Source organism: Strix aluco, chromosome 7 (genome assembly GCF_031877795.1).
Source record: "Strix aluco isolate bStrAlu1 chromosome 7, bStrAlu1.hap1, whole genome shotgun sequence".
NCBI classification, from domain to species: Eukaryota; Metazoa; Chordata; class Aves; order Strigiformes; family Strigidae; genus Strix; species Strix aluco.
Genome location: NC_133937.1, coordinates 8,646,575 through 8,669,830, shown reverse-complemented (window position 1 = coordinate 8,669,830; position 23,256 = coordinate 8,646,575). Strand labels below are relative to the sequence as shown.

Below are 23,256 nucleotides of genomic sequence, written 5' to 3'. Positions count from 1 at the left end.
GGTTTTCTAATGTTTGATCAATTTTACAGTAATTCCTTGATATTAAAGAAGAAACAAACTACCATTCATCATATTTTGTGACCAATTCTTTATGCAGCACCCTTCAATCAAAAGAATATTCCTGTTTCAGATGCCTGTTCCCAAACTATCAGCAATATGTGATTTATCTTTTCTGTGAAAAAATTGCTTCTAAATATAACAGTATCACTTATTTAAAACTACTAGTATACCAAAACCATTCCCAGACTAGAAGTAAGTGCTTCAGGAATACAAAATGTAATATCAGTATCAGAATTTATTAAGCAGATTTTACTATTTGTGAGTAATACTAGAGGTTCTCTAATGACAACATATTGCAAACACCAAATTGAAAACTGTATTTCAGTTCCATCTTCTGCTTGCACACTAGCATATCCACCATTTCTGTCAATACTGCTATTCATATTGCAGTTCTGTTTAATCCATTCGAAGGGAAAGAGTACTTTTAAACCTAGATCTCCTTTTTTGACTTTAAATGCTTCTAAATCATGATAATTCAAAAGGAAACCACTTAAAAATAATAAAGAATACTTGAAATTAATTAGGCTAGATTTGTACAAAGATTACATTATATCTAAGGCCTTGCTCTCGTTCTGAAGTTGAGTAAGTGAAGGCTGCAGTGCAGAATAAGCAAGTACAAAGATTAGCAGTCCTTATCTTCTTTTAACTGACACAAATTATTAATATCACCAACTTGCGCACAAGGCCTCTGCAAAAGAACACTCTTCCATCATCTCTGTCTTTAAGGAAGGCCACTGCCCCTGGCAAGCTATTTCTCTAAATATTCCAGTGAGCCTGTCAAGACCAGCACATTAGAGAGGGAGAATATTGCCTCTTTCCCACTCACCCAAATTTTTCTGTCTATATGGTTAGGTGTCTACTTACCTATCAATTGAAATATAATGCTACTGTCTAGGAACTATGCAGAACTGATGGAACTCAGACAGAAAATTTAGATTCAGCATGAAGGAATCAAGGATTGGCATTACAAAAATCACAGGAAGGCACAAGCAACCTTCCTGCCAGCTAAGACTATGTGCTCAGAGCCGTAGCCTCTTCTCTTGAAATGGCAGAGCAAAAAGCAAGCTTTCCACTTCTGGTCAAGGGTCCATGACACAACAGAAACACAAGGACTTCTACACAACTATTTATCCTGTCCACCTTCAAAGCAATCTTACATAGGTAAGAATAAAATAAGATTACTTTTTCTGCTATATTATGAAGTCAAATAACTGCCTGAACAGTTCAGTCGAACACAACTACAATTAAAGGTAGCTGCAATCATTAACAAATGAAATTCTTATATACAACTGAACTTTATTTTGCTAGCTGTTAATTCTTCTGAGCAATTCTTAATTTATTCAAGACTCTTACAAAGTAGGCCATAAGTATGTTTTGAAAAATCTTTATGTTGAAATATTGCTAAGTCTCTGAAAAACAGAAAAATAGATAAGAAACATTTTTTCTGGCCAAAAATATTCAAGAAATATTTGGTGATTCTTCCAGACATCCTTCTAGTAAAACTAAAAAACCCCAACTGCAGTATAAATACATCAACGAGCAATAATGCTGCAATTATGAAAATGTTTTAATACAAACTTGCCCTATATTTTTCCACTTCTACCGTAAATTCAAATTTGTGAAAGTATATATAAAAATCTCACATTACACAAACTTAAAAAGATTTAAAACAAGTTGTTTACTCACGCTGTAACTGTGCAGCCCTCAGTTGTTTCTTTAACCTCTCCACTTCATTCTTTAAAAATCTGATATGTCTCATCATATTTTCCGGAGAATCTATCTCCATTGATATGTCTCTGGGTGACGGTGGAGCAGATACTGGCTGGTCTAATTTCTCCTGCAAAATTCTGTATGAAAAATAGTTCAAACTTTACCTTCAATTCTAATGAGAAGAGAACCCCTTAAATCCATCACAAAGCCACTGCAAGGATTCTGACAGGTATATAATATTTAACTACTGTCTTTGGGGAGAGAATTTTGGGAGGATTTATAATGCCTTCTTTTTTAACTCAAAATAAAAACAGGTAAAATTTGTTGTCCAAGCATGGATGTATATTCTAAAATATTCAGACATTGACACTCCCAAATGTTTCTGCATACAGTTCAGGAAAAACAAATTCTGGACTATATATGCTTACCTCAGTTTTATACTCAAACACTATTTATTCCACAATAACTTCCATAATAAAACAACTTCTAAGCAAACCAATTAATCTCTTATGAGTTTTTTACATTTATGTTCTTAGGGGAAGAACACATATTCAAGATGAAAAGATGAGTAAAGTATGTCTATGGTGAAACACAAACTTTTCTGCATTTCACTGTTACTGAATGAGAAAACTTCATAGACATTTTCTGAAGCATAGTCAAACAGTCTCCTTTTTCTCCTTTTTTTTTTTTTTTTAAAATCTCCAAACAGAAAGGTATTCCATATAGTCAAGATTTCAAATAACTGATTGTAAATTCAGGAGTAATGAACTTCTCTTATAACGAAATAAGCATATGGTAGATACTAAATGTTCTAAATTGTGATTTTTAGAGTAACATATGAAGTATTTTTCAGCCTGATAACACAAAACTGTTCTTGACTAGAAACATGTTGGTTGGCCAGATTCAACTCTTCCCTGAAGAGCAGGGACAGCACTACGCAAGCACAATTCTGTGCATGGCCTAGTATTCATGTACCATACAAAGTGGTACAAAGCATGGTCTCACTCCACCATAGATCCTCATAAGGCAGCACACAGTCTGAGATAAATCAAACCAGAAATGGTTTGGCTTAAAGAGGCCTTTAAATCTAAGATGCACAGATATCCTACCAAAGGCCCATCCCGCTATGGATTTACCACTGTTGAGTATCACATGTAGCTCTTCAGAGCACCTTCCACACAGTAGGGCTCTGTAAAAGGAAACTACAAAACCTGCAGTTCACCTAGGCTCAGATGTTTTCTGAGGCCCCAGTCAAGATTCACAGAGTCACACCAACATAACTGTCCTTAAACATGTAGAAGAAAATAAGGTATTAATCATCTCTTCTCCCCTACTCCCCCCAAAACGGAGTTCTGATAATATGGCATTAAAGAAAATATTACTTTAATACATATTTTTAATCTTAGCTTTCCCAGGAATATAAAGTCTCAATGTCTTAACTTCTATTGAAGAAGCAGCAGGAAGCCTCAACGACATGAGTGCACACCACTGAGAAAAAGCTGAAGTTTTCTTCAAGCAGACAGGAAAAAAACAAGAGCTTCTCATATAACAAATACACTGAAATACCATGTTATTTTTCTGGGCCATGAATATAAAGCTGACCCTAAACCAGAAGAGCTTTAAAAAGAGTCTATCAGCAGTTGAAAAAAATTCAGCTAATTCCTTTAAGCTTTCCCAGATCATTTCTTACATCATTTAGTTTCATCTACTTTAAGCAATCAAGGATGTGGCATCATGTAAACAAGGAGCTTTACAACTGCTGTAACTTCCAGATTTTCAGATTTTCATAGATTAAACAATTCTTATGGAAAAAGAGATGAACATATTTAATCCAGAACATTATGTATTAAATGATATCTCTCCCACAGTAACAAACACACTGCAACAACACAAACCGTTTTTCTGCTTCAAGCTTATCCATCCTCTTCCAGAGACGATTCACCAGTGCTTCTTGTTCTTGTTCCAAAGTATTTTCAAGGTCAATCTTCTCACGTCTTAGCTGGAGAGGAAAAACAATCAATGAAAATTATGGCAATATATTTTTTGCAAGGAACTGTCATTAGGAAAGATCATTGTCATAACAATACCATTTTACATGGTGCTCTACGACAGCAAGGAGAAGGTGAAGACACAAAAATCAGGCACAACACACTGACAGAGCCAGTGAAAAATAAAGAGATGCAGTTGTCATCTCCTCAACAGAATTTTTTCTCACGAACTTGTTCTCTCTGGCCAATAAGGAGTTTGAAATCTGGACACATGGTCACTGATGACATAACAAGCCTATTCAAAGTCATCTCCTATTCCATGCATGTCTGAAGTTCAAACGGAATTTACTGTCCACTGCACAACATTTATGATTTGAAAAATCAAGACTTTTTTAGTGGAATAATCATAGTTAAATAAGCCAGAAATGGAAAAGAAGCCATCTTTGCCTTCTGTTAAATAAAGAGGCAACATAACAAAAATAGTAAACAAAAAACTGTGTGAACTGCCTTAAGTTGGGGAGCAACTGACATCATCTGGAAGAGCAACTGACATCGTCTACCTGGACTTGTGCAAAGTATCTGACACTGTCCTGCATGACATCCTTGTCTCTAAATTGGAGAGACCTGGATTGATGGATGGTCCACTCAGCGGATAAGGAATTGGCTGGATGGTCGCACTCAAGAGAGTTGTGGTCAACAGCTCAATGTCCCAGTGGAGAGCAGTGACGAGTGCTGTTCCTCAGGGGTTGGTGTTGGGATCGGCGCTGTTTAACATCTTTGTTGGCAACACGGACAGTGGGATTGAGTGGGATTGACACCAAGCTGTGTGGTGGGGTCGACACGCTGGAGGGAAGGGATGTGCCATCCAGAGGGACCTGGACAGGCTGGAGAGGTGGGCTCCTGAAAACCTCATGAAGTGCAACAAGGCCAAGTGCAAGGTCCCGCACATGGGTCGGAGCAATCCCAAGCACAAATACAGGCTGGGCGAGGAGTGAATTGAGAGCAGCCCTACAGAGAAGGACTTGGGGGAGACCTTATAGCAGCCTTCCAGTACTTAAAGGGGCTACAGGAAAGCTGTGGAGGGACTCTTTATCAGGGTATATAGGGATAGGATATGGGGTAATGGTTTTCAACTGAAAGAGGGTCAATTTAGATTAGATAGAAGGAAGAAATTCTCTACTCTGAGGGTGGTGAGGCTGCCCAGAGAGGCTGTGGCTGCCTCCTCCCTGGAAGTGTTCAAGGCCAGGTTGGATGGGGCTTTGAGCAACCTGGTCTAGTGGAAGGTGTCCCTGCCCATGGCAGGGGGGTTGAGACTAGATGATCTTTAAGGTCCCTTCCAACCTAAACCATTCTATGCTTTTATGAAGTCACAGAACCACAGAATTGTCTAGGTTGGAAAAGACCTTGAAGATCATCCAGTCCAACCATCAACCTAACATTGACAGTTCCCAGCTACACCAGATCCCTCAGCGCTATGTCAACTCTACTCTTAAACACCTCCAGGGATGGGGACTCCACCACCTCCCTAGGCAGCCCATTCCAATGCCTAACAACCCGTTCTGTAAAGAAATGCTTCCTAATATCCAGTCTAAACCTTCCCCGGCGCAACTTGAGGCCATTCCCTCTTGTCCTATTGCTTATTACTTGGTTAAAGAGGCTCATCCCCAGCTCTCTGCAACCTCCTTTCAGGCAGTTGTAGAGGGCGATGAGGTCTCCCCTCAGCCTCCTCTTCTCCAGACTAAACAACCCCAGTTCCCTCAGCCGCTCCTCGTACGACATGTGCTCCAGACCCTTCACCGGCTTCGTTGCCCTTCTCTGGACACGCTCGAGTCATTCAATGTCCTTTTTGTAGTGAGGGGCCCAAAACTGAACACAGTCATCGAGGTGCGGCCTCACCAGTGCCGAGTACAGGGGCAAGATCACTTCCCTGTCCCTGCTGGCCACGCTATTTCTGATACAAGCCAGGATGCCATTGGCCTTCTTGGCCACCTGGGCACACTGCTGGCTCATGTTCAGCTGGCTGTCAGTCAACACCCCCAGGTCCCTCTCTGACTGACAGCTCTCCAGCCACTCCTCCCCAAGCCTGTAGCACTGCTGGGGGTTGTTGTGGCCCAAGTGCAGCACCCGGCACTTGGCCTTATTGAAACTCATACAGTTGGCCTTAGCCCATCGCTCCAGCCTGTCCAGATCTCTCTGCAGAGCCTCCCTACCCTCGAGCAGATCAACACTCCCACCCAACTTGGCGTCATCTGCAAATTTTCTGAGGGTGCACTCGATCCCCTCGTCTAGGTCATCAATAAAGATGTTAAACAGGAGTGGCCCCAAAACCGAGCCCTGGGGGACACCACTCGTGACCGGTCGCCAACTGGATTTAACTCCGTTCACCACAACTCTTTGGGCCCGGCCATCCAGCCAGTTTTTTACCCAGCGAAGCGTGTGCCCATCCAAGCCGCGAGCAGCCAGTTTCGCCAGGAGAATGCTGTGAGAAAAGGTGTCAAAGGCCTTACTAAAGTCAAGGTAAACAACATCCATAGCCTTTTCCTCTTCCAATAAGGAGGTCATCCTGTCGTAGAAGGAGATCAGGTTTGTCAGGCAGGACCTGCCTTTCATAAACCCATGCTGACTGGGCCTGATCATCTGGTTGTCCCGCACGTGTTGTGTGATGGTACTCAGGATGAGCTGCTCCATCAGCTTCCCGGGCACCGAAGTCAAGCTGACAGGCCTGTAATTTCTGGATCATCCTTCCGACTCTTCTTATAGATGGGCGTCACATTGGCCAATTTCCAGTCTGTTGGGACCTCCCCGGTCAGCCAGGACTGCTGGTAAATGATGGAAAGCGGCTTGGTGAGCACCCCAGCCAGCTCCTTCAGCACCCTCGGGTGTATCCCATCCAGTCCCATAGACTTGCCCATGTCTATGTGATGCAGTAGGTCACTGACTGTCTCCTCCTGGAATGTGGGGGGGTCATTCTCCCAGTCTCTGTCTTCTGGCTGAGGAGGCTGGATTCCCTCAATACAACTAGTCTTGCTATTAAAGACTGAGGCAAAGAAGGCATTAAGCACCTCAGCCTTTTCCTCATCACTTGTTACCATGTTTCCTCCCGCATCTAGCAGGGGATGGAGGCTCTCCCTGGTCTTTCTTTTGCCGCTCACATACTTATAGAAACATTTCTTGTTGTCCTTGATTGCTGAAGCCAGATTAATTTCCAGCTGGGCTTTAGACCTCCTGATTTCCGCCCTGCATAGCCTCACAGAATCTTTGCAATCATTGTGAGTTGCTAGCCCCTTCTTCCAAAAGCTGTAAACTCTCCTTTTCTCCCTGACTTGCAGCCAAAGCTCCCTGTTTAGCCAGGGTGGTCTTCTCTGTCACCAGCTTCTCTTACAGCACCTGGGGACTACCTGCTCCTGAGCCATTAACACTTCCTTCTTGAAGAGAGTCCAGCCTTCCTGGACCTCTATACCCTTCAGGACTGTCTCCCAAGGGATCCTGTCAAGCAGGTGCCAAACAAGACAAAGTCAGCCCTTTGGAAGTCCAGGATGTCAGTTCTGCTGTCCCCTCTCCTGGCCTCTCTAAGAATAGAGAACTCTATTATTTCATGATCGCTGTGCCCTACTCAGCCTCCAACCACCACATCATCCACCAGTCTTTCTTTCTTCACAAATAGGAGGTCCAGCAGGGCACCTTCTCTGGTCAGTTCACTCACCAGCTGCGTCAGGAATTTATCTCCCACGCATTCCAGGAATCTCCGGGACCGGTCCCACTCTGCTGTGTTGTATTTCCAGCAGATGTCTGGGAAGTTAAAGTCTCCCACAAGAACAAGGGCAAGCGATCGTGAGATTTCACCTAAATGCCTATAGAATATTTCATCCACCTCTCTGTCCTGGGTGGGTGGCCTATAGTAGACTCCTACTACAACATCTGCCCTGTTGGCCTTCCCCTGATTCTAACGCAAAGACACTCCATCCTGTCTTCACTACACTTGTACTCAAAGCAATCGTAACTGTCCCTGACATACAGCACCACCCCACCACCTCTAGCAGAAACAGATCTATTTTTATCTTAGCAAAGGCATTATAAAAGTAAATGCTTAACTTGACATTATTCCCATTGACTGTGTGAACAAACATTCTTGATTCTACTATAAGCTAATGAAAGCAGATACAATGTAGAACCACATATAAGGAAGTCTACTATTAGTATTTTGGTACAATGCAAATTTTAATAAAAATACACTAGAATACTAAGAGGCTCAGCTGATTTTATTCAGTAACACTGGCAGCTGAACTCCAGAAGTAAGCAGTAATTAAACATATGTGAATAGAACAACACCTTTAAGGTGGAAAATAGCATGGAGGTATTTTTCCCAGCCAAGTCCTAGTTAACACTCATCACTTTCCTGATGGGCAAATAATCCTACATTACAAAATGGAATGACACACGTTTACTGCATCACTGGGTGAAGTGCTATTACAGCATTTAAATCTGTAAGGGCTGTGTGCTAACCACTAAATTAATATTGAGATACCCAAACAATATGTAAACTTACGCACTTCAGGTAACTGTGCAAGTTTAATGAATGTAATGAATTTATAATGTTCTTCTTTAAAGCTAAGAGGAATTAGTTATTTTAAGTAAAAATATATATACTGATGAGTAATAGGGAACATAATTAGAAGAAACACTCTCTAGTAAATCTTTCCATGCCTGAGTTTCCAGATGTACATTAACAGTTGTATATTACACTTTAATAGAAGAGAAGCCAGGAGCAACATGCTTCAGCCTCACAGAAGGGGTGAGAATTTGGATCCTGACCAGCACTTAGTTCCCCACACCAGCAGCAGCTGTAGTGGTACAAAGGCAAGGGGCTCAGCCCGGGGAGATAGAAGGCACTTTGCCTTAGAGCACTGCTCATTAGCCAGTTTGGCCAGTGCTTGGGGCTGACAGCCTTCAGAGGGAAGGAAATACACAGAACGCCCTGGGAATCTGCACACTGTGCTTCTACATTACTAACACACAGATCTTCGCTACACTGCATAACTATCTATAAACACATGATGAAAAAGGTTTGACTGCAGATTGCTACTTCTGCAGCTGTGGTTTTTGCATCACTTCAGTGCAGCACGGTTTAGACTCACCTGCTCTGACATAGTCTTTTTACAACTATATTATTGATCTAGCACCAAATCAACCCACAAAAACATACTGTTGAAAATAAATCTATTTCATTTAATGGTAGGAAGAAGAGCACACTGGAATTTGAATACAGAGTAAATTATTTATAACCTTGGATTTGAAAAATCTAAGATTACATTTAGTAATATAGCAACCATCACCAAGGCAGCAGAGTCCATTAATTACAAGTCTCCAAGTAGGTGAGCATGCACAATGGCAAGGTCAAATCATCTGCAACAATACACAAATGAGCCTTGTGTTGTGCCCTGAAGGCTGACAGACATGCTCTGATGAAACACCAAAGAAAACAGGGTTGTGAAACAGAGATCTAAAACTCCACATTTTCAGCAATATGAAAACACAATGGAAACAAGTATCTTCCTGTGCTGATCTTGAGTGTTGTCCCAGTTCCTCCCAGCGAAAGGCTATTAAAGTTCTGAGGAAGAACACCTTGAATTGAACCTACAGGAGAAGCGACTGCAGCATCCTGACCAGAGCTGTGAATTCAGAGAACAGGTATATTTGTTTTGTACTAGGTAGTTGCAGGTGTACTTTGAAATGTAGTCTAACTGTAGTCAATGAATTTATGAGGAACATAATAATATTCTGAACTAAAATAAGCAGGATGGGATTACATCTCAAGAACAAACCAGCAGCTCTGTCAATACTAGTGTCATTCTGTATGGGTTCAAAGTTACACTCCAATTAAACATCATTTAATTTTTACCACCACAACAGGGAAATGAGGAAGTATTGCTTGCTTTTTTGGACCATAATCTTCCCTTTAGAGGAAGACAAAAAACTCTTTTAACCTTCCTCACCATCCAATTGTGCTTCTTCTTGTCTGTCTATCTCTCTTTCATGCATACACTTACTTTACTTCAAGTGCAGCTAAAATATCCTTTGTCTGTGTATTCCTGGACTACTGCTTCTTCAGTCTTCTTGCCAACTTACTAACAAGAATAACTGTTCCCTCCTGAAATGGAGATCTTCCAAATCAATGAAAGTTGAATATGATCTCTGCCTAAACCCACTATCCCAAATTTCACTTCACTGCCTCTCATCTGCCCCTCATCCTTTGTAGCTTTAATTCTTTGCTGCATTCAAGAATATATTTCCAAAAGATTTTATATATTTCATGTTCTTCTCCTTTCAAAGCAGGAGACAGGAGATGATTATTAGTGGTTTAGTTCTTATTTCTCATCTTCTAACTGCATCAATTCGAGTTTCTCACTGTACTGTACGAAATAGAAAAGCAATTAAAAATAACAGCAAGACTACGCAAACTTGGCCTCTGTAGGACAAAACTGACAGCTATTTATTTCCTATCAAACCATTGAACTATAACACAGAACATTATTGCTCATTTTAACTGAGACATTCAGTTAATGAAATAGTCACATGTTGCAAATTTCTTCACCATTAGCCTTCAGAGAAGAATGTTCTGCCACTTCAAGCTGACTTAAGAAAATTAAATCAGGCCACATTTGAACCCTCAGATCCAACTTGATATTTTATGTAGGAATAACGCAACTGTCACTAATACAAACTGGCTACCTATTGATCTCCTGTGGTATAAGCAGCTCAGATGAGAGAAAGCAAAGGAGGAAGGACACAAAGCATAGATAATTCATGTTCCATATTTTAAAAAGAATAGTTTAGTGAACATATTGGTGCAACTATCTGCTCATTGATTACAGTGATAGATCTAGTAACGCAGACCTAGATTATGCTCAAAGCATTGCTGAAGTACTCCTTCCAAGCCCTGTTTAACAGGTCTCCCAAAGGTTATGTTGAGTGTAGTGGCAATATCTCTCCCTTAATTCCCTATGTGTACAATAAAGGTATCATTGCTCTACTCACAACTTTTGGCTCCTTCTTACTAGGTATGGCACATGCCCCAAAGGCTGTTGCTTCAGCTGACTGATTAGCACAATAAGCTTTTTTTAAACTTTGTGTAAGAGAAAAAAAGCATGCTGAAGTTCAAAGTAACTTGAGATTTACTATACCTTACGGTAAGATAAAACAAAGGTATACATTGCAGTACATGTAAATACAGACGGAATTTCTAAGACTGACAGCCAAATTTAACATCTTCATAAACAAAGTAAATTTTCAAGGTCAGGTATTTGAGAGAAAGACCTTTGAGCATCCATGCTTTTTGAACAATCTATTGTTGATATTCAAATGTAGCAACAAGTTTCAAATTTTATGATTTCACAAGTCTGTCTGCCCAGAACAATGATATGAAAATAAATACCATTAAGATTTCAGCCACAGCTTGTGCTAACATTTCACAGACTAAACCAGCTTATTATGTAAACTTACTTTGCATTTTGATTAAGTGGCCACCACCACCACCTTGTGGCTAAGAGAGTTATTTCAAGCTCATGTTAATTTCCATGCTGGTTAAGGATCTGCTGGCAACTACATCTTCCTACCTTTCTATTTTCCAGTTTGTTCCACAGAGCTCTCCATATAGAATGTTAGCATAAGAATCAAGAAAACCCATTTCATCATTGAGACATCCAGAATGTCAACAGACATAGGAGAGTTATACAAAACTGGTAGAAATTCAGATTACTAGCAACAAGTTCCACATCTGATGAGGACAGGGGAGGGGGGGGGAAAAATCACAGAAATAACGTACTATGTTTATACCATCCAAATTATTGGCCTTCCATAAGCCAGAAAAACTGAAGATCTTTAACAAGCCTACATGTTTCATCAGTTTGCCTTTTAAGTCAAAAGTAGTCCTACTAACGCCACCACTGAGATCCTTTGAAACACATGCCTAAAATTAGACACAAGAGCTGTCCCAATGTCTAAACTTCCAGTGGAAACATGACCAAAACAAGTGGTGTTTTATCTCTGCAATCTTCACAACTGTCTAGGGAGCAAGGGATTTGGATGTAGCCAAATCTCAGATCTTTTTAAGCATCCACATAGCTGACAACTCAGTTTGAGTCCTGTGCTATTCAAGCTGCCACAAAAGGGTGACCCAGAGCACAAGCAGACCAGGTACATACTGTTTACTGTTCTGCTCAACCACTACCAGAAAGTGACAGTCTTTCTCACTACCAGTGTGAGAGTGGAAGCTGATGAACAGCAACAAGAAGCATTACTTACAAATAAATTGTGTTGGCAAAACTCAGGGCTGTCATGTCCAGCTGACATGAACGCCTGCAGTAAGGCTACTAAAAGTTATATTGGCCATGAAAAAAATTAATCAAAGTTTCTCATAAGTTATGCTAACAATTTATTGCTTTGAAAACAAAACTGACTTTTCCATATTCGTGATATTGGCCAGTTTCTTACATACTTAAAAAAATCAAGTCAAATCTAATACAAAACAAGTATTTTTTTCAGAATCCCTCGTCTTACACTTATATATTTCTGAAAATAACAAATTACCTGCTCCAGGGTGAGCTGCTTTGAAATTGTATCATTTTCCAGTTTTTTAATCTTCTTCATCAGTTTGTTCACTTGAAATTCCTGTTCCTGTTCTAAATGCTGCTCCAGTTCAGCTTTCTCATGTTGCAGCTAAAAATTGAGGAGACATGGAAGTATTTTAAACACACAAATAAAAGCATGAAACATTGTGCATCTTATACATTTATTTACACATTTATTCTTATTGCACGTTAAATTCTCTACTGATAATTCTTCTCAAAAGACTTCAAAATGCAGAAACCACCCAACAGCCCTTCAAAAAGCAACATTTTAAACTGTTCCACTTACAAAGCAGATAGAACTAACCTACATTTCCAAATATTTAATAAAGTCAAATCAAAGGATACATATTTCATATAAAATAATTATAGGCATTTCAAAAGTCAAAAGTCTATCCTAATGTTCACAAAAGCATTAATTTTAATCTAAATACATAATCTCAGAGGCACCCAAACAATAAAATCCAGGTCTTAGCACATTCTTCTCCCAGGCAGCTGAAAGCTTAAAATCATGACTGAAGTCATACTACTGAAATTGCTGTGCAACAAAATAGTAAAAAAAATTTTTAAAAAAATCTGATTTCTATTCCTATGCTATCAAGAATACAAAGATTTTGATGGCACTGGTTATTTCAAATCAATGTTATAAATTTTCTTAACACTCAAGGGAATTTCTTTTTCACTTAATATTTCAAATGAAAAAAATCTTTACTCTCAAAGCTCTCAAGCAGATGGAAACCAAAAAGAACCCCACATTTTAAACACAAATTATGGCTTGAAGTAGAGTCACTTATAACATTAAAGTCAAAATCACAATGGATTTCCTCTGAGACAGGGATCCAAGTCTTCCTGTGGATAAAACAGTGGGACTGGCACCATGGTACAAACATGTGTATTTGACTTGGGGAAAAGCAAATGTCACCAAAAGACAATGGTGTAACTACACCATGCTCTGGCCATCCACTGAAAGTTGCAGGCGCTTTTTTCCACCTGTTTATTTTCTATGCCAGTTCTTCTGGCTATCACATAACAATATGTAAGATCATAGTGTTTAAATGCGTGAGGAAAATCTGAGGAAATGGAGACACACCTCACAGTCATGGACACGAGTCCAGGTTGCTGGATATCCAAGGTGAAGAAAAACACTTTGATTTTAAAACCTGCTAAAATTGCTAGTTCATTAATTCAGTTCCTTTTGCTGCTATTTAGACACAAAATGGTCTGTGAAGTGCAGCCTGACAAGAGAGTTCAGAACAGAAAGGCTTGGGCGGAGAGAGCACCAGGCAGACAGTAACTAGTTGGCAATATACACACGGGAGAAGTCAGCAGTTTAACTGTGTTTTCAGGGTTTATCAACTCTGAGATTTTATTTGTCACAAATTAAACATCAAAATAATAACTAAAAGCGAGATTTATTCCTTTCACTTACTAAATTACAATGTATTTTCTAAACCCCCTGATGCTCATGGAAATTCCCATGCACTTGAGGAAGCCATCTAGACTCCAACATAATTGCCAAGACAGCACAGCAGCTCTTGATCAAATGGTTAGGAAATTTTGTTAAACTGTCTAGTTGGAAATAAAGCTGCTTCATTTCTTGTGTGAGAATACACAGGGCTGAAATTTACATTCACACTTTTAAATCAAAATACTGTTGTTGTTTGATAATCAAAAATTTGAAGTTTCTTACTTCAGTACTGCGGTAAAGCTTGGTTGGAAAAAAACAGGCTTAATACGAAAATGCCATTATTTAGTCTTACAACTCCATAAGCCCCTCTTCTTTCTTTCCCCACCCCCACACAGCAGCTACAGTTTAAGACTGAAGACAGATGAAGAGCCCAAGGAGCAGGCAGCACATGGATTATGACCTAGCTCAAGTTATTTGCTGCACTTTCATCGATCTTCATTTTGCTTTTTTTTCACCTAACTAAAAATTGAGACCAAAGCCAGTTGCTGTAATCTGCTTATATTTAGTTAGCAAATTAAACTGTGCGAAAAGGCACATAGCCAGAATCTCTTACTCAGCCTAAAGCCAGATGCTGGTAATGGAAAGCATGTGGTTGGGGACTGCCAGCGTTTGCAGACAGTCCAGTGAGTCAGGCTGATCATCAAACCAACTTAACAACAAATACTGTTTCTTGATCTTGTGTGGTTCATGTAAATCAACTACCGTATTATTTAAAACAAAGTGAGCTGCAATAGCATAATCTTGCTTGTCAAATCATTCCTTTTAATGCTTGCTGGACTTCCCATCACACAGGAACTGATGAGGCTTACTTGCGAGAGTGAACATACTGCAGCCAAAGGACCATTCCAGCTGATTAGAAAACTACCAAATGAAGCCAGGAGAGATCTGTTATAGAAATAACTTCTATTCCGATTTTAACAAATACACCAGAAAGCAAAGTGACTGAGCATAAAAAGAAACCCACAAACACTTTCTCCTAGAGTGTTAAAAGGGATTATAATACAAAAGCCCTCTCAGACATTCCGATGAGCCTACTTTATTGTGCTACTCCCCTTCATCCTTTCGGCTCCATTATTCAAAGTGGGAGAAAAATACCAATAACACATCCCAAAATACACACTTAATGGTGTCTTCACTCATAATTTTTCTATTTTGTTGACTTTGATTACAAAAACAATCCAAAACAAACAAAAACCAGTTAATACTGAAACCCTAACACCGAAGAACAGAATTGCTAACAATAAGAGAATATCCACTGGTAAAAACACTGGTGGGTAGTGTTTACTTTATTTAGTAAAGTAAGAGTATTTTCAAACTGGTTTTAATTAAATGCAATTATAGTAACAACTGTTTACAGATACACCTATGGCTGTCAGCTAAAGAGAAGAAAAAATGTGTTAGAATGTGTCACCTTGATGACAATGTCTTATAGACCTTGAACTGCATATGAAAACTGTAGGAAAGGTACTGGGGGAATTTTCAGCTACATAAGATCAGGGACAGGTTTGGTGCAAGAGAGGCAGCTAATACTTTAAGTGAGAACAGGGCTATCAAATACAAAGCTTAGCAGCAGAAAGACTGCATGCATTAGTTCAGGCAAGTCCTATACAGCTACAGTAATATCCTCTCTCTACAGAAATAAGTTTCCGGATACAATGTAGGACAACATTTACCTTCCTTACTGTACTGGCTTATTCTGAAACATTGGAAAGTGTTTTTATGAAATAATGGACCTAATGAAGTTCCCCTTATAAAAACAACCCTCATTTATCCCCCGGACTATGGCCTTGTACACTGCACTGAACAGTCTATTTTAAGTACTCCAGCCCTCAAAAGTTGTCCAATTCGTCCTCTGCTGCATCCTGAAAGTCCTATTTATTAATAAATTTGTATCAGCAGTTTGTCTCCTCTTTATATCCAGATGTTCATCAAATAAATGATAGATGAGCTGACTCTGTTTACTCCGCACAATCCCATTTGCATCCTTGAGCTGACACATCGTATTTTGGAGAGCAGGAAGGGTAATAGCTTATGTTTACAGACTTATAATTTTTGAAAGAATTGTCAAGAATCAGACTTGCATAAGAAACAGTTCTGTATAGCCTCTCGATTACTTAATCTGCCTGACTACACATCATGCTATTATCTTGGTATGTCCTAACATTTTAATTTCAAGGACAGATCCTTGGACCAATCTGCACTTCCAGAAATGTAAGGCTACTGAAAAATAATCTGTATTTGATTTTGAGAAGGACTGCTGCACAATTTAAGGAATAATTGACTTTAAGTTCAAACAATATTAAAAATTAATTTCTTTTGAGCAGACTTGTTTCACAAAAGATAAATTTTCAAGATTTACCACTTTTTATTTCAAAATACTAACTCAACAAGTCCATGCACACAGCTGCAAGAACAGAGCCCGCACTTCTAAATAATACTCGGCAAAATATTACTACTATTCTATAATAACTAAGGATCAAGGACTGTATAAAAATATTGTTCCAAACTTTCCAGAGACATAGTCAGGTAGACAAAAAAACACTTAGAGTGAGTATATGGGAAAGTAGAGAATGTATATAAGGATTATAAGAACTTTGTCAGGGATGTATGTGATGAAAAGCTTTTGTTTACTCCAGAACCTCTGTTGAGATGCCTGTACTACTCCATCTCTGCAGCATTCAGCCTAGAAAATTAAACATGATACTAAACAAAGGAAATTTAACTAGTAAAGGTATACACTTATTTACTGGGTTGTACAGGCAGTAAAAGCTAGTGCCACACAGTTATAAACAGGTATTATCAAGCAATGGTATGGCACCAGAAAGCCTGGCAACAGGAACAGTATTAATCCAGTGAAAACACCTTTTACGTGCTACTGTGTATGCTTGGAATCAATCTGGCATATAGTAAAATGTTTCAAAATTAATTTCTTACAATACTGAAAACCTGATGTAACTGTGTTTTATAATACGCACATCATGGTGAACTGAGAAATTCTTATTAGTCTGTTAGTGAAGAGCGCTGCAGCTCGTGCTCTGGCAGACAGCTTTCACATTTAAAACATTTTAACGTTCTGGGAGCTCATTTCAGATGCCACTCTGAATGAGATGCATAAGCCCCTACAACTGTGACAAACAAAGGTTTGACAAAGCAAAACACACAGAGGCACTATGAAAAAAGTCCCTCTGCTAGATGGCTTTCAACTGAATAATATGACAGTAATTTTGACACAGCCACAGACTAGTTAATACTTGAAAAATGAAGAGTCTACAAATCATATGCAGTTTACCAGAAGTACACTGCTCCTTCTGTTCCAAAAGGCAAAGTCTTAAGACAAAACAGATTCATATGCCTTTTTTTTTTTTCTTTAGTCATACAAAAAGCAGGAAGCAATTTGATGTACAATGTCTGACAGCATGAATTTTCAGTCTAGTTCCAGGTCAGACCAGTGTTGCCTGGCAAACACAGAGATTTAGAGTTTAACCCCAAATAGCAAAGAACAGTGGAGCAATCAATTACTGCCCACACTTCCACTGGAGACTACTGTATTTCTGGTTAAGACATCATCCATAGTCTGCATCTAATTTAGCCGGAATTCTCTCCAGAGCAAAGACACCGAAAACGGAAGTGGGCATTTATCAAATCATTATTAGCCTTATAACTGTCTCATCAGTCTTGCATCCTCTAAAGGACAGAACTGCTACATTCTAGTAGGTAATTGTAAGTATTGGTACTCACAAATCTCAGGAAGAAACAAAAACGTACATTGTAATTATCTTTGTGTCTGAAAAACATTAGTCAGGAATTCAGCACTACACCTGTGTAGCAGGAAGAGTATCCCGAACTAGAAAAGATATTGTAATAAATACTAAGTTGAATGTGATGTGTGCTAATAATGCCCTCTTTTCCACAAAATGAGTTTGTTATATCAGGAGTTTCTCCTCTCAGACTTTTACCTGACAGTCTACATGGGTGTAATTTCCAGGATTGATAATTGAAGAATCAAAACTTCCAAACAACAGATAAGCTTTCGGAAAACAAAAATCAATCTCGTTTTCAGTTCTTTGCTACTTAAGAAAACTGCCTGCAACTCACCAATATTCTAATAGCAACTTACTAAATCCATGATCACTATAAAGATAGAAAATTATTTCATGGAAACATACCATAATATCCAAATGTTTCCTAATTCTACATGTAAGGTCTTTAGGGGAAGGGACCATTTCCTTTGTATAATTTATAAGCTGCTGAGCATGTTACTAGTGTTTAGGAGATTATATCAATATGCATTTTTCACACTTCACAGCAAGTTTATCACATCAAAGACATAATCGAGCTATGAAATGAGATCTGCACTCAGCATACACACAAACAGAATAATAGTTTTAATATTAAACTGTTTGCTTTAAAACAAACAAGTCCTCCACCTGTACTGCAACTCTTGAGCCACTATAAAGGTATGAAAAGTCATCCAGATGTCTGGACTACAAAAGCTGCTGACCAGGCAGATTCCTCCGCCACAGCTTAAAATATGATTCGCACTAGAGCTCTGATATATCCCTGACCACCTTACCCTCTGTGCACTGCAGGGAACAGGTGAACCTGTAAGCAAGATATTCCATGCCACCTGGCCTTCACAGGCACAACCACTACCAACATCGACAGGATGTCGACAGCTGTTTGCTTTTTCAAGTAAGATAGGTTAATATTTAGATAGAGGACAAATTCACAATTTACTTCCAAAAACTGCTACCTAATGATGCTGAGAGAAATTACACAGTTTTAGGACTAACAATTTGGAACAGAGCTGCATTTAAGAATTGTCACCTTTTACAGTCTTCTGGTTGATGTGACCACGTTTAGCAAATGCTAAATGAGGCTTACAGGAAAGCCACATGAAATGAAGTGTAAGGCTACAGGCTCAGATACTGTTTAATAAAAGTAGGCAGTGGTCAGGATTTCACCTTCATATTATTGCAGTTATGGCTATGTAGTTAGTTACTTTCAGCAGAAACTTGCAGCTTGCCTACTGAAAGCTGGATACTACTTATGATGATGTTGAATTCAAAACAGGATTTTCTCCACATGCCATACAAAAGGCGAGAAAAACTTCACCAGTTTTATGCCTGCATTCTGTTTCAGACAGACGTGCTTCTCTGAATCTTTCTCTCACCAGTGACACCCTTCAAGGGTTTCCAATGGATAAACAGCATACTGCCCCTGGCATTATTTCATACACTTCAACGAGGCACCCCCTAGGCCATTTTGAGAACAGCAGATTGTTACCTTTTTCCTTAATTTGTGGCAACAGTCAAAGGATACTTTCTGAAAGTCCATAGCAGAAAAGAATAAAAATTAATTGAAGTTTTAGGCTGACAAGAAGCTTATATTTCTCTTTGTAATGTGTGAGCCTATTTTGCATAATATTAGTAATTTAAGAACTGTTAAAGATACAGGTTTAAAGTAATCTCAGTTGAATTCTAGGAAAAAGGCTAAGCATATTTTAAACAATTATTAGATACAGCAATTTAGTTGCTGCAGAACTTGGACAGCACAAAATTTGTGTGCGAGGTCATTATATGAGTTCAAAACCCTTCAGCCAAATCAATTCATGCTTTTACTTTTAATGTAAGTTTTACTTTGCTCTACACAATGTATGGTACAGTCCCAGGTAACTCGGTTCTGTACCCGATTTCTACATACCCCTTTCAATTACACAGCATTGCTCAACATACCATTTCTCCCTTTACTCAAAGACACTTCAGTGGAAAGCTTTCTCTATAGTGATATTTACATCTTCAATTAGAAAAGAACACTCAATACCCCTATTTTACTGCCATCTGCTTCTCTATTTTGCATAAAAATGTAACGCTTCAAAAGCAAACATACGTCTTATTCAGAAACATTCTTGTCAGTCTTCAAGAACAGCAAAGGGAGATAGTAATACTAGATTGAGGATAGTTTATCTTGATACTTAACTTACTATGTGATAATAGGCACCAAAATAGACAGCCATAGAAGTCCCAGTTTTCAGTAACAAAAACATCAGATGGGATTAGCTCTAATGTTGTTTCCAAACAGTGTTACTTCCTAACTGCAGGGCTAAACAGGCCTTAAGTCTTAAGCTGCAGAACATAAGAAATGCTTACAACATATAAATTAGGACACTTAAAATGGACTAGTTTTTCATGAAAAACCTTATGGCATGAAAAAAGCCATAGTGGACCATGCCAAACATTCACCTAACTTAGTACCCTGTCTCCTACAGAGGCCAAAAGCAGGTATTTAGGCAAGTCTATCAGAATAGGGCAAGCAGGGACAACACTTCCAACAAATACTTACCCACTTTCCAAAAATTAGCAACTTGGATAATGAAAAGAAATTTCTCTGCCATAAACGGTCCCAGCATCTTCAACTTTTTACTTTTAGCACCTGACTAAGTGTTTTAATTCAAGAGAGACAATTGTTTCATTAAAAGTATAGATAAACTTAAAAGTCTCCTTCAAGTGTCACTGCACATTCTTGTACATAAATTTAATATTTCAGAACTCCTGTTAAATATCAAATACTCCAGAAAAGTGTCTGTTTCACTAACATTTTAAATTAATCAGTAACTCTCTTCTGTAAGACAGTTAACATTTACTTTAAGATACATCCATTTCTTTGCATCTCTAGATCTCTAGAATCTTTCAGATTCTCACTGTGAGTTTGCAGATGCAAACTTTAAAGCAACATATTAAAAAGCACTTACTCTCTAAACTTCTTGCACGTCGCTTTTATCAAGTGTCAGCTTTACAACAGCTACAACTTGACCACATCCCCCTGACTGCAGTCACACTAACAAAAAGTTCAGCCAGCAGTTGGTCCTGAAGCTCCTGGTAGAAACATAAGTAAAGGCACCGATTACCTGCATCAATTTTCTTGAGAGCTCATTAGTGAGAAATTCCTCTTCCTTTTCATAGTTTACCGCAAGTGTTTCTTTTTCTTTCTGCAGAGCTTGAATCTTCTTAAATAGAGTATTACTGATGAATTCCTCTTCCTGCTCTGCCCTTGCTTGCTGTGAAGTAAAGACATAGTTTTTAAGAAGGGAGCAAGTTTCCACATTAAACGCTGCAATTATTCCATTCCCCTTTAAATGTCCCCCACCTCTTTTCTTTTTAATCTTGCCCATCATCCTGGAGAACAGTAGGCTGGATCTAAGTGCTGTTACCAGCCCCTTTTCTGACATTACAGCACCTTTGTTCCTCTTTTGTTCCCCATCTTTCAACTTGGGAAACTACACTGGTGCTTTAAAGTGGCCTCCCCCCAACCAAATGCATGAATTCCCCAACCTTTTAAACTTTATAAAAGCATTACTGATTCACAGATACCTACTTTTACCTTCTCTATTCCTGAAAACAAACTCCCTCTCTTAAACGTTCTCCATTACAAGCTGAAGCACAGCTCTGAGACTGCTGCACTCAGCACCTGCCTTCTTTCCAGACTGCAGCCCTGCTGTCTAGGAGTCAAATAATATGTTTATTCTTTCACCCAGATATGCCCTGCTTCTGAGCTGCAGGCAGCACAGATCACCTCGCAAGGATTTCTACCCAACCACCTGCCCAGGAAAACATATTACTTCTCAAAACTGTTACTGCACTACATACATCAACTTTAAAAAATGCCATGCAGTAGTTTTACTCTGAGGATTTCCAAATATCACAAGAGGAGAGCTACTCTGGAAATCTTCCCCATGAAGAATCACTAAAGACGACAATTTCAGTTTCAGCATTCCTCTAGCACCTAGGCACTGCTCCACAGAAAGCTAGACTGAGTTCACTCCCTCGCATTCCCTACAGTTCCGATGTTCCCATGTTTAATGTACGTATTAGAAACTTGATAAATGGAACACAGAAGTTATCTTTTGCAAGTCTGCTCTAAAAGGCCACGAAGGCTATTTCATATGGGCAAATGAAAGATCGCAGCTACAGACTGGTAGAGCCAACTCTTAATTTCACAAACAGAGCCCGGAACAACAGAGTGACAGAAACACAGAATTCCCAAGCCACCACCTTTAACAAATGAGACAATATAGTGTTGAGGAGTGTTTTGATCCTATGCAATAAAATCCACATCACTTGAACTTCAGATTTGTGATCTGCCCTGATTCTAATAAAATTATACCAGCATACAGCTTACAATATGTAAAGATTCAGTAAGTTTTATTTCAGTAAAATTTAGTAGAGAAAAATTTAAGAACTGAAACAGAAGCATAACTACAGTTTTACTGAAAGCTTAGCTTCCATAATCTTCTGCCCAAAATGTGCCAAAATAACCATCTCTTTATACATATTGTACACTGGAAAATGCTCAAGAGACTTCATTATGTCAGTGATCTTTTAACTGGAATGATAAATTGTCTAGTAGTCCACGAGACAATTACTTAAACAGAGACACCTTCCAGGCCTGTAAGAAAAGTTACTTAAAGAACATAAATGTCTAAATTCAGTGGAACAATAGGACAATTGTAAACTTTTCTCACGATATCCCCAGTGTCATAAAATCTAAAGCAGTGGTTTGGAAACTTCTCAGTTGAGTCCTTCTTCCATCAAGTCCTTCTCTTCACATCTTTATCTCTGCCTTCGTGTGTCTTCTCCCATCTCTACAGCTTTCTTTCCTTGGCCCTTTCTTACTATCTGCCATTAGCTCCCTTATCCCTGTCACCAGCAGAGCTGGCACAAACCCAGTCTGAAAAAAAAAAAAGGGGAACAAAAAGAAAGGTCTGGCACAGTTTATTAGGTCCTGCACAGCACCTCCTCTCTAACATTTGTGCATCTCAACGGCAGGAACTGCTACTCCAACACCAGCATGTTCAGCACTGGTATTATGACCTGTCACATCAAGACAATGTAGAGTTGTCCAAGAGCTCTAAAGAAATGCTAAATTGTCAGCTCACATCTCAGAGGATTTAAACCCAAGGAATCTAACTGATCTCAATAACATCATCTATCACTTTATAAATGTGGCTTTACTTAGAACTACTAACAATCTTATATCTTCAGAGACATTTTGGAACAGAGTAAAGTCATATTGCAAGGGTTCACTGTCCTCAAATCGTTAAAATTCATGCATCCTGTTCCAAAATCAACTCTTCCATCGCCTTCACTACACAGAATTTCTACTGGTGTCTGCTTTTCAATGGTTCAGACAATAAAAGACAGTAACACAGACCAAGCTTACCTAAAATAAAATTGCAAAGGACTTGGTTCTAAAAAAGAAAAGAATCAGGGTGCTTCTACTTTGATTTTATTTCATCTCTAACTTGCACAGATTTGTTCTGCTCATGCTTTGCACCAAAAGCTCTAAAATCACATTATTACAGCACCGAGCCTGCACAACACTTCATAGCCAGATCCTGGTGTTACAT

At 39.0% G+C, this 23,256-nt stretch overlaps 1 protein-coding gene across 1 annotated transcript in view; it reads right to left on the bottom strand.

The window, feature by feature from the left end:
• Positions 1–23,256, bottom strand: part of CCDC6 (coiled-coil domain containing 6) — a 55,089-nt gene that overhangs the window by 13,363 nt on the left and 18,470 nt on the right. Inside the window, exons 2-5 of the mRNA XM_074830392.1 lie at positions 20,758–20,907; positions 12,345–12,473; positions 3,666–3,769; positions 1,747–1,907 (exon numbers count right to left, since the gene is read on the bottom strand). Of these exons, the coding sequence (XP_074686493.1) occupies positions 1,747–1,907; positions 3,666–3,769; positions 12,345–12,473; positions 20,758–20,907 (544 nt within the window). The remainder of the gene's footprint in view (positions 1–1,746; positions 1,908–3,665; positions 3,770–12,344; positions 12,474–20,757; positions 20,908–23,256) is intronic.